Source organism: Pararge aegeria, chromosome 19 (assembly GCF_905163445.1).
Source record: "Pararge aegeria chromosome 19, ilParAegt1.1, whole genome shotgun sequence".
NCBI classification, from domain to species: Eukaryota; Metazoa; Arthropoda; class Insecta; order Lepidoptera; family Nymphalidae; genus Pararge; species Pararge aegeria.
This window is the reverse complement of record NC_053198.1, coordinates 10,804,468-10,816,241: the sequence shown is the minus strand read 5'-3', so window position 1 is coordinate 10,816,241 and position 11,774 is coordinate 10,804,468. Positions and strand designations below refer to the sequence as shown.

General features: G+C 33.3%; 2 protein-coding genes across 3 annotated transcripts; both read left to right on the top strand.

The window, feature by feature from the left end:
• Positions 1-2,649: 2,649 nt before the first annotated feature.
• LOC120632040 (DNA-directed RNA polymerases I and III subunit RPAC1) lies at positions 2,650-6,712 on the top strand. The gene is made up of 6 exons (XM_039901800.1): positions 2,650-2,852; positions 3,333-3,633; positions 3,707-3,826; positions 5,470-5,652; positions 5,852-6,079; positions 6,596-6,712. Exons 1-6 carry the CDS (start codon positions 2,799-2,801, stop codon positions 6,703-6,705), a joined length of 996 nt encoding a protein of 331 aa, XP_039757734.1. The 5' UTR covers positions 2,650-2,798; the 3' UTR covers positions 6,706-6,712.
• Positions 6,713-8,844: 2,132 nt separating this feature from the next.
• Positions 8,845-11,624, top strand: LOC120632256 (protein ALP1-like). Of its 2 annotated transcripts, XM_039902078.1 has the most exons (3): positions 8,845-9,292; positions 10,632-10,846; positions 11,111-11,624. In XM_039902078.1, the coding sequence occupies exons 1-3, from the start codon at positions 8,994-8,996 to the stop codon at positions 11,518-11,520; spliced, it is 924 nt and encodes a 307-aa protein (XP_039758012.1). In that variant the 5' UTR covers positions 8,845-8,993; the 3' UTR covers positions 11,521-11,624. The 2 variants fall into 2 exon arrangements, with proteins under 2 accessions (XP_039758012.1, XP_039758011.1); XM_039902077.1 differs by having other exon boundaries at positions 10,632-11,624.
• Positions 11,625-11,774: the final 150 nt, after the last annotated feature.

The window sequence follows — 11,774 nt, the reverse complement described above, 5'->3', positions numbered from 1 at the left end:
AACGTATAATTAGTGCCTTTATTGTTCTATCGAAATGTATTATGTAACATGTCATTTGTACCGACTTTATTTTCGTAAAAATTTAATAACTTAAAACTCTCATAACTAAAAGTGCCTGCTGGGATTCGAACTAGGCCCCCCGAAAGTGAAGTCAAAGTTCCTACCCACTAGGCTATCACGCTTTATACAAATTGTAATATTAATATATGTTTCAGTAAAGACTTTGCACGAGTTAAGGTGAGTAACTAAGGTGCAATATCAAACATTAAACCATGGAATTTATACCAATTAGACATTTTAAATTTTTTTTTGTTTTATTATTCCTACCTTTATAACAATTAACAGGCCAAGTATATGACTCACTTGATGTTAAGAAAAAACCATTACCTAGGAGCAGAGCGAATTTTCGCTGTGGTTTTTATGTGGTAGGTCAGAGTTCGATGCCCGGCAGGGACAATTTTGCAAATATAAATTTCTGAATTATCTCGGGTCTCGTCTGATGGGAGGCTTTGGCTGTGGCCATTTACCAGCCTACTGACAAAGGCGTCCAGCCAAGCGTTTCAGCGTTCCAGTACGGTGTCGCGTAGAAACCGATGGATATTGGATTAAATATAACTGCCATACCTACTCCTAACAAGTTATCCCAGTTCATCTTGTGAGATTGCAGACAATTGCTAACTTGTAGCACAAAAAAACGGATATGCAAAGAATTTACTCTACAAACTGCCGCCCTGTATCCTTCAACTTAGGCGTAGGTGTTAAGCCTGTACGTACACGAGCCACCATTCCCTTCAGATCGGATACAGTAATGCTACTTGGCGGCAGAAATAAACATGTCGGTAATACTTCCCTTTCCCCGGACGAGCTCTTGTCACAAAAAGCTCTACTACTGTCGTGAGTCACTCAGCGGGCGATGGAGAGAGCTATGCTCGGAGATACTCCGAGCATAGCTACGGGACCAAATCAGAAAGTGTGGAGATCCGTAGAAGAACCAGAGTTACCGACATAGCTCAACGAGTCGCGAAGCTGAAGTGGCAATGGGCGGGGCACATAGTTCGGAGGAGGGATGGACGTTGGGGTCCCAAGGTGCTGGAATTGCAGCCCCGCAATGGTAAACGCAGCGTTGGTCAACCCCCGACGAGGTGGACGGACGACATTAGGCGCGGCGCAGGTAGCCGCTGGATTCAAGCGGCACAAAACCGTGGAATTTGGAACTCCCTACAAAAGGCCTATATCCAGCAGTGGACGTCTATCGGTTGATATGATGATGATGATGATGACTGTTGCGAATGGCGGTTTATTTAGTATAAAAACTTGTATTTCAGTATTGCTTTGTTATCTGTGATCGGTATGCAACGTTGCAACACATATGACAAGACTTCTTGAGGCACAAACAGTTTTAGATTTCTAATAAAACTTAAGGGGAAATACTCAGTGAAGACCTTTGATAGTATCATATGAAATATTAATATCCTAACGTATTTAGTGATCTGAGCAGTATACAATTGTAATTTTTGGTTGTTAGGTGAAAACCAAGTATTTCAATTTATATTCAAGTAATCAGAAAAAATATTAAAAGTTTACACGCGTTAGATAATGTGATTTTTACACGCTTTTTATTAGCTTCACCTGTATGTTTGTATGTTTGTATGTTTGTTTGTAACCAACTTCTTTGGGCGCGATTTTGACCCACTTTAAACGGCCAGATTTCGTTCAAACTTTGTAGACATATCGAGGACCGATGACAATACACTAATCTGAGGAGATTATTCCAATTTTCAATATAAAAAATAAGATTTTTTAGTTTTTTCGAACTATTAATTACAATTACTACAGCGCCATCTAGACCCAAATGTAAAAAACCCTAGACCCAAATGTAAAAAACCTATGGCGTTTCCAACAGATGGCGTTCGCGTACCTAACAAATTCCACAGAAAACATTAAGCTACTAGATGGTAGAGGGCGTTAGCTGTTACTTTTTAATGGGCTGTTTTAAATAAGTTATCACGGAATTGATAGTAGATTAGATCAAATAACAGTTTAAAATAAAAAGCGTGTAATAAACCAAACTAAAAAGTGGAAAATAAATAATAGTTTAAAAAAAGCTAAAAAACACGCTTTTTATAGAAAACCGAACTACACGCTTTTTTTTAAATATTTTTTTTTTATTCACACTGTTATTAATTTATATTTATAAATTTTTTTAACACTATTCTTAATTTAAATTTATTAAAATTTATTTTCTATTTTTTAGTTCGGTTTTCTATAAAAAGCGTTTTTTTTTAGCTTTTTTTTAAACTATTATTTATTGCTAAAGAAATTTTGGTAGGTAGGTACGTGACTCTGATAGCTCGTTAGGCCGTCGGTCCCGGTTATTGTCACTATAGAAAAAAAACTACTACTGTGAACAAACATGTAAATAGTTGTTAAAGCCCACGAACCTGCAATCGAGCAGCAGCATGGAGGTTCGTGGTTCGTGGTTCTAAAAACGACTCTCCTATGAGTGAGTAGGCCAGAATCCCAATTTATCCCTTAATTGTGTGCAATAAAGAATTTATCTATCTATCTATCCAACTCTACAATCTGTGACTAGAACCTAGAGCCAACAAAACTGTTAGAGGCTAATGCCCGTTCGTTTAAGGTTTGACCTTCGTTTGACGTTAAAAAAAAGGCAAAAAAAAACATCGGTATTTTGATTTGAGGTTACTCGTGATTGTCGTGAATTTCGAGTACATCTCTGGTAGTATTGTGAGTTATAACGACATATTTAAAGTAATTCTTTTACTTTATCATAAATAATGCCTAAATTAGAAGAGAAACCTAGAGTAATACTTGAAGAATTTCGTGTAAAGGTAGGTTCATATTTTATTGATTACTTATGCTGTATGTTATTTTTAAAACTGATTATGACTGTATATTACTTGTTTGTTTCACGTTGGACCAATATTTTCCCAAGACCATAAAGTAACGTTTCGGTTTAAGCGCAATTGAGAAAACATCCAGGTACTCTCTAAATATCCTGGGCATAATATACACTCGACTGCAACCAATAATGGATAGATAGTGCCAAAATGTACCAAAATCATCCTACATACCCTGCACTAGTGCTTAGGCAGAGCATTTATGTACTGAAATAAAGTTTATCCTAAAGAGAAAAGATAGATCAGACCTCTTAATGACTAATCTTACTCTGTGCTATATGTGTACCACTGTAAGACACAGGCCAAGTCAAGTGGCATTAAGAGCCTCCACCCTGCTTTCAGGGATTTAACAATCATTTTCTTAAGTTAGTAGTAAAAAAACTTTGTTCAGCTTGTACAATATCATTTCAGAACGCTCCAGATGATTATGGAATGGCAGATGAAAAATGGAATTTTAAGAAATTTGTGAAAAACTTCAGGATAGTTATTGTCCGAATGGACCATTCTGAAATGGAATTTGACTTAATTGGTATACATCCTGCTTTTGCAAATGCATTCCGTAGATTGATGTTGAGTGAAGTACCAAGTATGGCAATTGAGAAAGTTATGATCAAAAATAATACATCTATCATTCAGGATGAAGTACTAGCCCACCGTTTGGGCTTGATACCACTTAAAGCAGATCCAAGATTATTTGAGTACCGTGCGGAAGGTATGTTTCAAGATAATATTTTCTTTTTAAGAAAATTGCTATTGAGCAAACTTCATTATTAAATTTGTTTTAGACTCAACAGAAGGAACAGAATTTGATACACTGGAGTTTACTTTAAAAATTAAATGTACTTCGAATAAATCACAACCAAAAGACTCTTTCAGAGCAGAAGACTTGTATGAAAATCATAGTGGTATGTATATAAATGGATTTATATTCGGAATAAAAAGATTTATCAGATCATTTATATTAAAAATAAAAAGATTTATCAGACAGAAATCTCAGGTTTTTTAGCTTAAAAATAAGTTAAAGCATTGTTTAAATTTCTTATAAATACACCACTTTTTATTTTATCTAACTACTAAAAGCTGTTATTAGTTAAAGCTACTAGTTTTGTATCACACTAACTAGATAATATATTACCACTTCTTTATGTTAATTTGAATTTCTCATTAAGTTAAATTGTTTCTTTTGAGAATAATCTTTTTTTTCTTTTTTTTTTTAAATTCTTTATTTATTCGGGACTTTTCTTAACAATAAGAATGTCAGTCTTTAAACTTAGTCATTGGCCTTAAATTAACTTCCTATTCTGATCACTTAATCCTATCTTATATCTTATACTAATATCTTAAATAGAGTAAAGAGGTTGTTTGTTTAAACGCCCTAATCTCAGGAATGGAGCAATTTAAAAAAAAGAAAGTGTTGGATAGGCCACCAAGGAAGGCTATAGGCTATATACCAATAGGAGAATAGCACAGATGAAGAATGTTTTAAATGGGGGGGTACTAAACCTTTTGAGAGCTACCGCTGTTTCCATTACGTAAACAGTTAAAGTTTTGCAAAAATTTTGCATGGCCAAATTGTTCACCTTTATAAATTTCTTAAAAGGCTGCAACAGAATACATTTAAAATAGATGGTTTTGATTATGATTTTGATTTTGTAGTATTTTGGGGTAATTCTTTTATGGTGGATATGCAATATCTTACTGTATAATAATTACTTTTTGAGTAATTAGTTTTTCAATTATTTATATTCTTACATCTTTACTTATAAAAGAGTAAAGATTTTTATGTTTGCTGGTACCCCATAGGCTCCGAAAGTTCTGGACAAATTTTAACGGTTTCGTCGCCAAAAGAAAGCTAAACTATCACAAAGACATGGGCTATAATTTATATTTAACCAAAAGTAGAAAAATTTTGCCTATGAAATTCATTACTTGGCGTGCGCTGGGAAACTGGATAATACTTTAAAAATATATACATGATAAAAATACTCATCATTACCGCTAAAAAAAATCCGTGAGGGAATATATCTGTCATAGTTAAGATGCATTAGCAGCTTTTGTGTTCTAAAATTTTATTAGATTGCCGGTAGAAACAAAGGTGTGTTTTAATTATAAACATTACTATCGCAGTATTTATTCTTATTCAAATAAATAGTTTTATCACCAAGTATTTCAATACCAGTAAATACTTACAGTACTTTTTTATTAATTCCAATCGGACATTTAATTTAGATTTTATCGTGAGTTTAAACATTTAATTTCTTTTAAAAAAATACATCTGATATTTTTTACAAGAACAGGTACCCATCTTAAACCATTAGAATTAAATGTCACACGTCTCTCAAAAAAACTGTTCTTACACAATAAACGCAGACGAAGTCGCGGGCAACAGCTTGTAAATTAGTACATTTTAATCTTAACTATAACTTCATATAGTTTAATAATATTTTTAATGTAGCACTAATTACATCTACCTATCAGCTTAAAATTTTTAGCTTTGGAATTTTTATATTATGAAAATGGTGATAAGTTTTAATCTCTATAATTTCAGTAAATTCTGCATCAATAAAATGGCACCCGATTGGAAATCAGGCATCCGTTCATAAAGAAACTGATGTTGGTCCAGTTCATGGTGATATTCTCATTTCAAAAATGAGACCTGGTCATGAATTAGATCTTCACTTAGTTGCAGTCAAGGGCATTGGAAAGGATCATGCCAAGTTTTCTCCAGTTGGTTTGTACCAAATGTTATTATTATTATCATATTTATTGGCTCAGGATCAGGTTTCCTCTGTCACAGGACTGCCGGTTTTGGAGTTCATACACACACCCCTGCTTCAATGCAGGTTAGCGGGCTTAAATAATAAATGACATCTCAAGAATGTTTGTGACAACCATTTTTTTTATACAATAATCTCTGTAATTAATTTCAGCAACAGCCTCTTATCGCTTGTTACCAGAAATAATATTAACAAGGGAAGTGAATGGAATTGAGGCAACACTTTTGCAGAGCTGTTTTTCCCCATGTGTGATTGGTCTGGATTCTGATGGTCGAGCATTTGTTAGAGATGCCAGATATGATAGCTGTAGCAGAAATGTTTACCGTTATGATTGCATAAAAGATGCAGTTATATTGAGCAGAATAAGAAATCATTTCATTTGTGAGTTAATTTGTCTACTGTTTATGATAATAAATACAATTCTATTAAAATACCTTCTCAAAATTGTATATATTTGTAGTAATATATAACTAAGGATGCCTGAGATATACGAATATTAAAGTTGACAAAAGAATTTTAAAATCAATTAGACTATATTTAGAATTACATTTGACTAAACTAAACACTAACGAATAAAATATGAACATCACAAAACCTATTAACGACAGTAGCTATTGCAAATAAAGAGCTAACATGTTACCTAATGAAGCTCTTGGAACTGTCACAACAGGCATGAAGACTAATTTTGAAAAACGAAACCAAAACAATATTATTTTTGCAGAAATTAAATGTTTTGTTCATATAAATTACAAATTATATTTGCACTTATGTTTTAGGTTATACCCTACCTGGACATGACGTCCTAAATTTAGATTTGGACGATAAATAAAACTGCAAGATTTTATAGTTTTCAGTACAACATTTATACCAACTGTATATATATATTTTTTTTTTCAGTTAATGTGGAGTCAGTCGGGGCAATGCTGCCAAATATTATATTTATAGAAGCAGTAAAAATTCTACGAGATAAGTGTAAAACACTATTGGATGAATTAAACAATTTTTAATATGAAATACCAGCATTTTTTTTCCTTATAAGCCTTTTGGGCCTTGTCATTTCTGAACTAAATAAATACGTATCACAAATTTACTAATACATTTGTAACACGATAACTTAAATGTTTCGACCAAAAATATTTTTTTTCCATTTCATACATGAAAAAATAATTTCCGTATGTATTGAATATTCGAATTGAAAATTAATTAAAATTATAAATTATTGAAATAAAACTGATAAATCATCCCAAATTGTAATCACTGATTCCAAAAAAGGTCTTAATTCTTAAATATTACACATATAACCTCGTATTATTTTATCGTAAAGAATATCGAACAATATCGAAATCTTATATATATATATATATATATTTCTTGTATGTGTGTGTGTGTGTGTGTGTGTGTATGTGTGTGTGTGTGTGTATGTCACTGAACTCCTCCTAAACGGCTGGACTGATTTGAATGAATTTTTTGGTATTCGTTTGGGTGGCACCCTGGATGGTTTAGAATCACAAATCAGCCCGACCGATGGCGCTGGCGCTAGTAATATATTTTTATTGTAGCACTAATTACATCTACCTATCAGCTTAAAATTTTTAGCTTTGGAATTTTTATATTATGAAAAAGGTGATAAGTTTTAATCTCTGTAATTTCAGTAAATTCTGCATCAATAAAATGGCACCCGATTGGAAATCAGGCATCCGTTCATAAAGAAACTGATGTTGGTCCAGTTCATGGTGACATTCTCATTTCAAAAATGAGACCTGGTCATGAATTAGAATACTAATACATTTGTAACACGATAACTTAAATGTTTCGACCAAAAATATTTTTTTTCCATTTCATATATGAAAAAATAATTTCCGTATGTATTGAATATTCGAATTGAAAATTAATTAAAATTATAAATTATTAAAATAAAACTGATAAATCATCACAAATTTTCTTCACTGATTCCAAAAAAGGTCTTAATTCTTAAATATTACACATATAACCTCGTATTATTTTATCGTAAAGAATATCGAAATCTTATATATATATATATATTTCTTGTATGTGTGTGTGTGTGTGTGTGTGTGTATGTCACTGAACTCCTCCTAAACGGCTGGACTGATTTGAATGAATTTTTTGGTATTCGTTTGGGTGGCACCCTGGATGGTTTAGAATCACAAATCAGCCCGACAGATGGCGCTGGCGCTAGTAATATATAAATAATCATAGCTATTTAAATAAATGAGTTTATTTAATTAAAAATAAAGTGAAGGTGGAGGAAGTGTTACACGACATCGCATAAAATGCATGGTCGATAATCCTATAATCTAATTTCTTCTTTCGACTTGGTGTTAAAGTTTAACGTGTCTGTGTGTGCGTATGTTTGTATTTTGATTTTGTTTTTTTTGTTTGAAAGTTATTTGGCACTATACTATATACTTAGCTATGTTCCATAATAACAGGTACCAAATGGCCGCCGCCAAGCTGCACACGGGATAGGCTCCCTATGAAAAGGATTTAGCTCACGACATAAACGCGAATTTTTTATACGCTTTCAATTGTAATAATTCATTATAAGTACCAGCATGACATGGCTGCTACAATCGGGGTTGGCTCCCGAAGAGGAGGAAATCCTCAACGGCTAAGAGTAACTTAAGTAATTATCGTATTTGTACACATACTCGTAGAAGACGAACAAACAATCAAATATTCTTAACACACCAAAAATCATTTAATTATTCTTTCTATGTATTACGAGCTTCTAGGATATAAACTATATCAGTATGGACATATTAATATGTACAAATGTGTTTAGGTACTAAATTTCATTGCTATGTGGTAACTACAGATCGGAATAGTTGTCACCACGCCTCTTCCCGCGGGTGACGTACGAGGCGATTAAGGGAATGTAACCGAAAATGATTAGAAGCGTTCTCTGTTGCTACTTTGGCTTCTACAGCCTTACCGCCAGACAATTCGGGATGATCGCATGATACCTTTCGTTCAACAGTTAACTGGTATAGGCAATTGATGATAAGAACCCCTTGATATTAAATTATATTCTACAATCTACAGAAAAAAAAATTAAATGGTTTTTAATCAATAAAAGTATCAAAACTGTTTTCTTGATTGTTCTATTTTTGGTTGCCAAAGGGCCGAAACACATAACGCAAACTGCTTATTTTTGCGGCGCCGCAACGCCAAAATCGGCAGTTGCGTTGCCGCGTTGCGGCGTCGCGAAACAGGGCATTATGGTAGGGTAACCATTTTCTCGTGATTTTTGAGTGTGGATAGACGTCTCTCTGCGATGGATCGTAATAAACTTATTGCTTATTTGTTATTAAGAAGACATTATTCTATCTTAAAAATACGGCAAAGAAGATACTGGATACATCCATTAAGTAAGGGTATGAATCCAAATGGCGAGTTCTTTTCTAAAAAATACGAAGCATTAAAGATAGACGAAAAAAAATTTGTTGCCTACTTTAGAATGAGTATATCATCATTTGAAGAGCTATTAAGCGAGTTATCAAAATATATACAGAAGAAAAAAAATAAAGGAAGGAAACCAGTTACTGCTTTGGAAATGCTGGGCTTAACTTTAAGGTAAAACAAATAGGTTTCTTATTTTTTTTTTATTGATGTTTATGGCACTCGGAATCAAATGTTTAGTTTTATTTGTACCCCTGGCTTTATACACCTGTGGTACTAGCGGGGTGTCGATAAAAATTTTGCATCACTAGTGTTCATGGTTTGGGGGTACCTAGTGGTACAAAGCCAGGTTCAAATGAAACAAGACAGAATCAAATTAAGCTTTTTGCATTATACAATTTTCTTACTTTAAGAATACTTTAATAGGCCTTAAAAAATGTAATGATCAATTTAAGAAAAATCAAACTCCTCATCTTGTGAAACATAGGAAGTAGCTGACGTTTCGTCCAGTAAAAATGGTGAATTTATTGGACGTTGTTGGTTTGATGATGAGGTAGTCCTCTGTTCAGTAATCGAACTTCCAGGAGTAGAAGTGTGGTAGCCACTCTGAACCGTATTATCGTATCTCATAGTTGAATATCCTTGATTATAACCCTGATGCTGATATTCTTGATTATAGCCGTGATGTGTATTTTGATGAATTGAAGGTTGAAGAATGTCCGTTAATATTTGAAGCACCCGACTTTGAAGTATCAATGTTTGATTCTCATTTAACGATTGTAGAGATGGTAAAATCCCCTTGAAAAAATGCAAATGTCTATTCTCCGGTGTTTTTAATATTGCCAATAAATCTTCTTCAATATCATCCTTATCATCTGCCTTTCGTTTTCGTGGTTGACTTTTATAACGAGGCAATGCCGTTATTTCATTCTCAATATCTCCTTCCGCTACACATAAACTGGAATCAGTTGCATTTTGTGAAACCTTTTTCAAAAACTGTAATTGTTTATTCAAGTGATATTCTTTAATTTTTGCAGCTCCAGCTCCTGATCGATTGGCATCTTTTAGTTTTTTTTGATATTTAGCAAGATTATCTTTTATGGCCTTCCACTTCTTGACTAAATCATTACCTGCAACAAATAACTTCACAAGTGAAAAATAGTAATAAAGACTAAAATTCCCTAGATTCCATTTATACTACATATAAAATTACATATAAAATTTGATATAACTTTCATAAGTACTTTCGGTCCATCCAATTTCATATAAATGGCTGGCCGCCGAAAAAGAACAATTTTCTGCTTTTTCTTGACTTAGGCAAGTTAAAAACTGATTGACTTTGCCTAGAACAACCATAATGTAAAATATTTCTTGAGTACTTCTTTGAAAAACTACCTGTCTATCTTTGAAAATCTATTCCTTTAGCAACACTATTACCTGCGCAGTTTGAGTTTGATTATACCTACATTTGTATTATTTTATTATTTGCCTACTAATTATTATTTCATTTTAGATTTCTAGCAACCGGCAGTGACTTTAAAACCATGCATACGAATTACTTCCGAGGAGCAAGTACAATAGCAAAAATTGTAAGGACAGTTTGTCGCGCCATATGGAAACATCTATCAAGTCAAAATATACCTCCTATAACAAAACAGGTTCTAGAAGATGTCGCTATTGAGTTTGACAAGAAAGCAAATTTTCCTAACTGCATAGGAGCTCTTGATGGTAAACATGTCCGTATTACATGTCCTGCGCACAGTGGATCACTGTTTTACAATTATAAGGGCTATAATTCAATAGTTTTATTAGCTCTTGTAGATTCTAGATATAGATTCATTTTTGTCGATATAGGAGCGTATGGCAAGGAAAGTGACTCCACCGTTTTCCAGAACTCTAAACTTTATGATTTGATTATGACACGCAAATTACCTATTCCTGTACCAAAGCCTTTACCAGGTTCTCAAAATGAAACTCCATTTGTTTTTGTAGGAGATGAAGCATTCTCAATTTCGAATAACGTCATGCGCCCTTACTCAGGGAAACATTTGTCGGTACAACAAAGAGTTTACAATTATCGACTGAGTCGTGCCCGAAGATATGTCGAGTGCGCTTTTGGCATCCTAGCCAATAAATGGCGCATATTTCATCGATCTATGAATGTGCAATACGAATTTGCGACAGACATTATCAAGGCATGTTGTGTAATGCACAACTTTGTTTTGAATCGAGATGGAGTACAAGCGACCGATGACATTATCTTTGATGATTCTGATCTGCAAATGTTGCATTTGCCCACAGCAAATGAAAATAATTTAAGCCCACATCTAATACGGAATGATTTTTGTAATTACTTTTCCAGTGATGTTGGCGCCCTAAGTTGGCAATTAAACAAAATATGAATGTTCGTATACCTACTCAGTTCAAAATACAAATAATACCTTAATACATTTGATTCAAACTATTTAACATGTTGTGAACTGCGAATAAACAATTTAAATGGCAATTTGGTTTTATTTATAGTATTTGTTTACCTTTTTGAATAAGAGCGCGAGAAAAAATATAATTTTAACTTAGAGAAAATCTTTTGCATAGGGCATTAAAATAAATGGTGTATTTCATATGATTAAAAAAAAAAAAGATACATGCTACTTAC

Excerpts from the sequence above, each read along its gene's own strand:
- LOC120632256 (XM_039902077.1), top strand. The coding sequence starts at position 8,994 with ATGGATCGTAATAAACTTATTGCTTATTTGTTATTAAGAAGACATTAT. Across the intron at positions 9,293-10,631 it reads ATGCTGGGCTTAACTTTAAG|ATTTCTAGCAACCGGCAGTG; the intron begins GTAAAACAAATA and ends ATTTCATTTTAG.
- LOC120632040 (XM_039901800.1), top strand. The coding sequence starts at position 2,799 with ATGCCTAAATTAGAAGAGAAACCTAGAGTAATACTTGAAGAATTTCGT. Across the intron at positions 3,827-5,469 it reads CTTGTATGAAAATCATAGTG|TAAATTCTGCATCAATAAAA; the intron begins GTATGTATATAA and ends CTATAATTTCAG. Across the intron at positions 5,653-5,851 it reads TGCCAAGTTTTCTCCAGTTG|CAACAGCCTCTTATCGCTTG; the intron begins GTTTGTACCAAA and ends AATTAATTTCAG.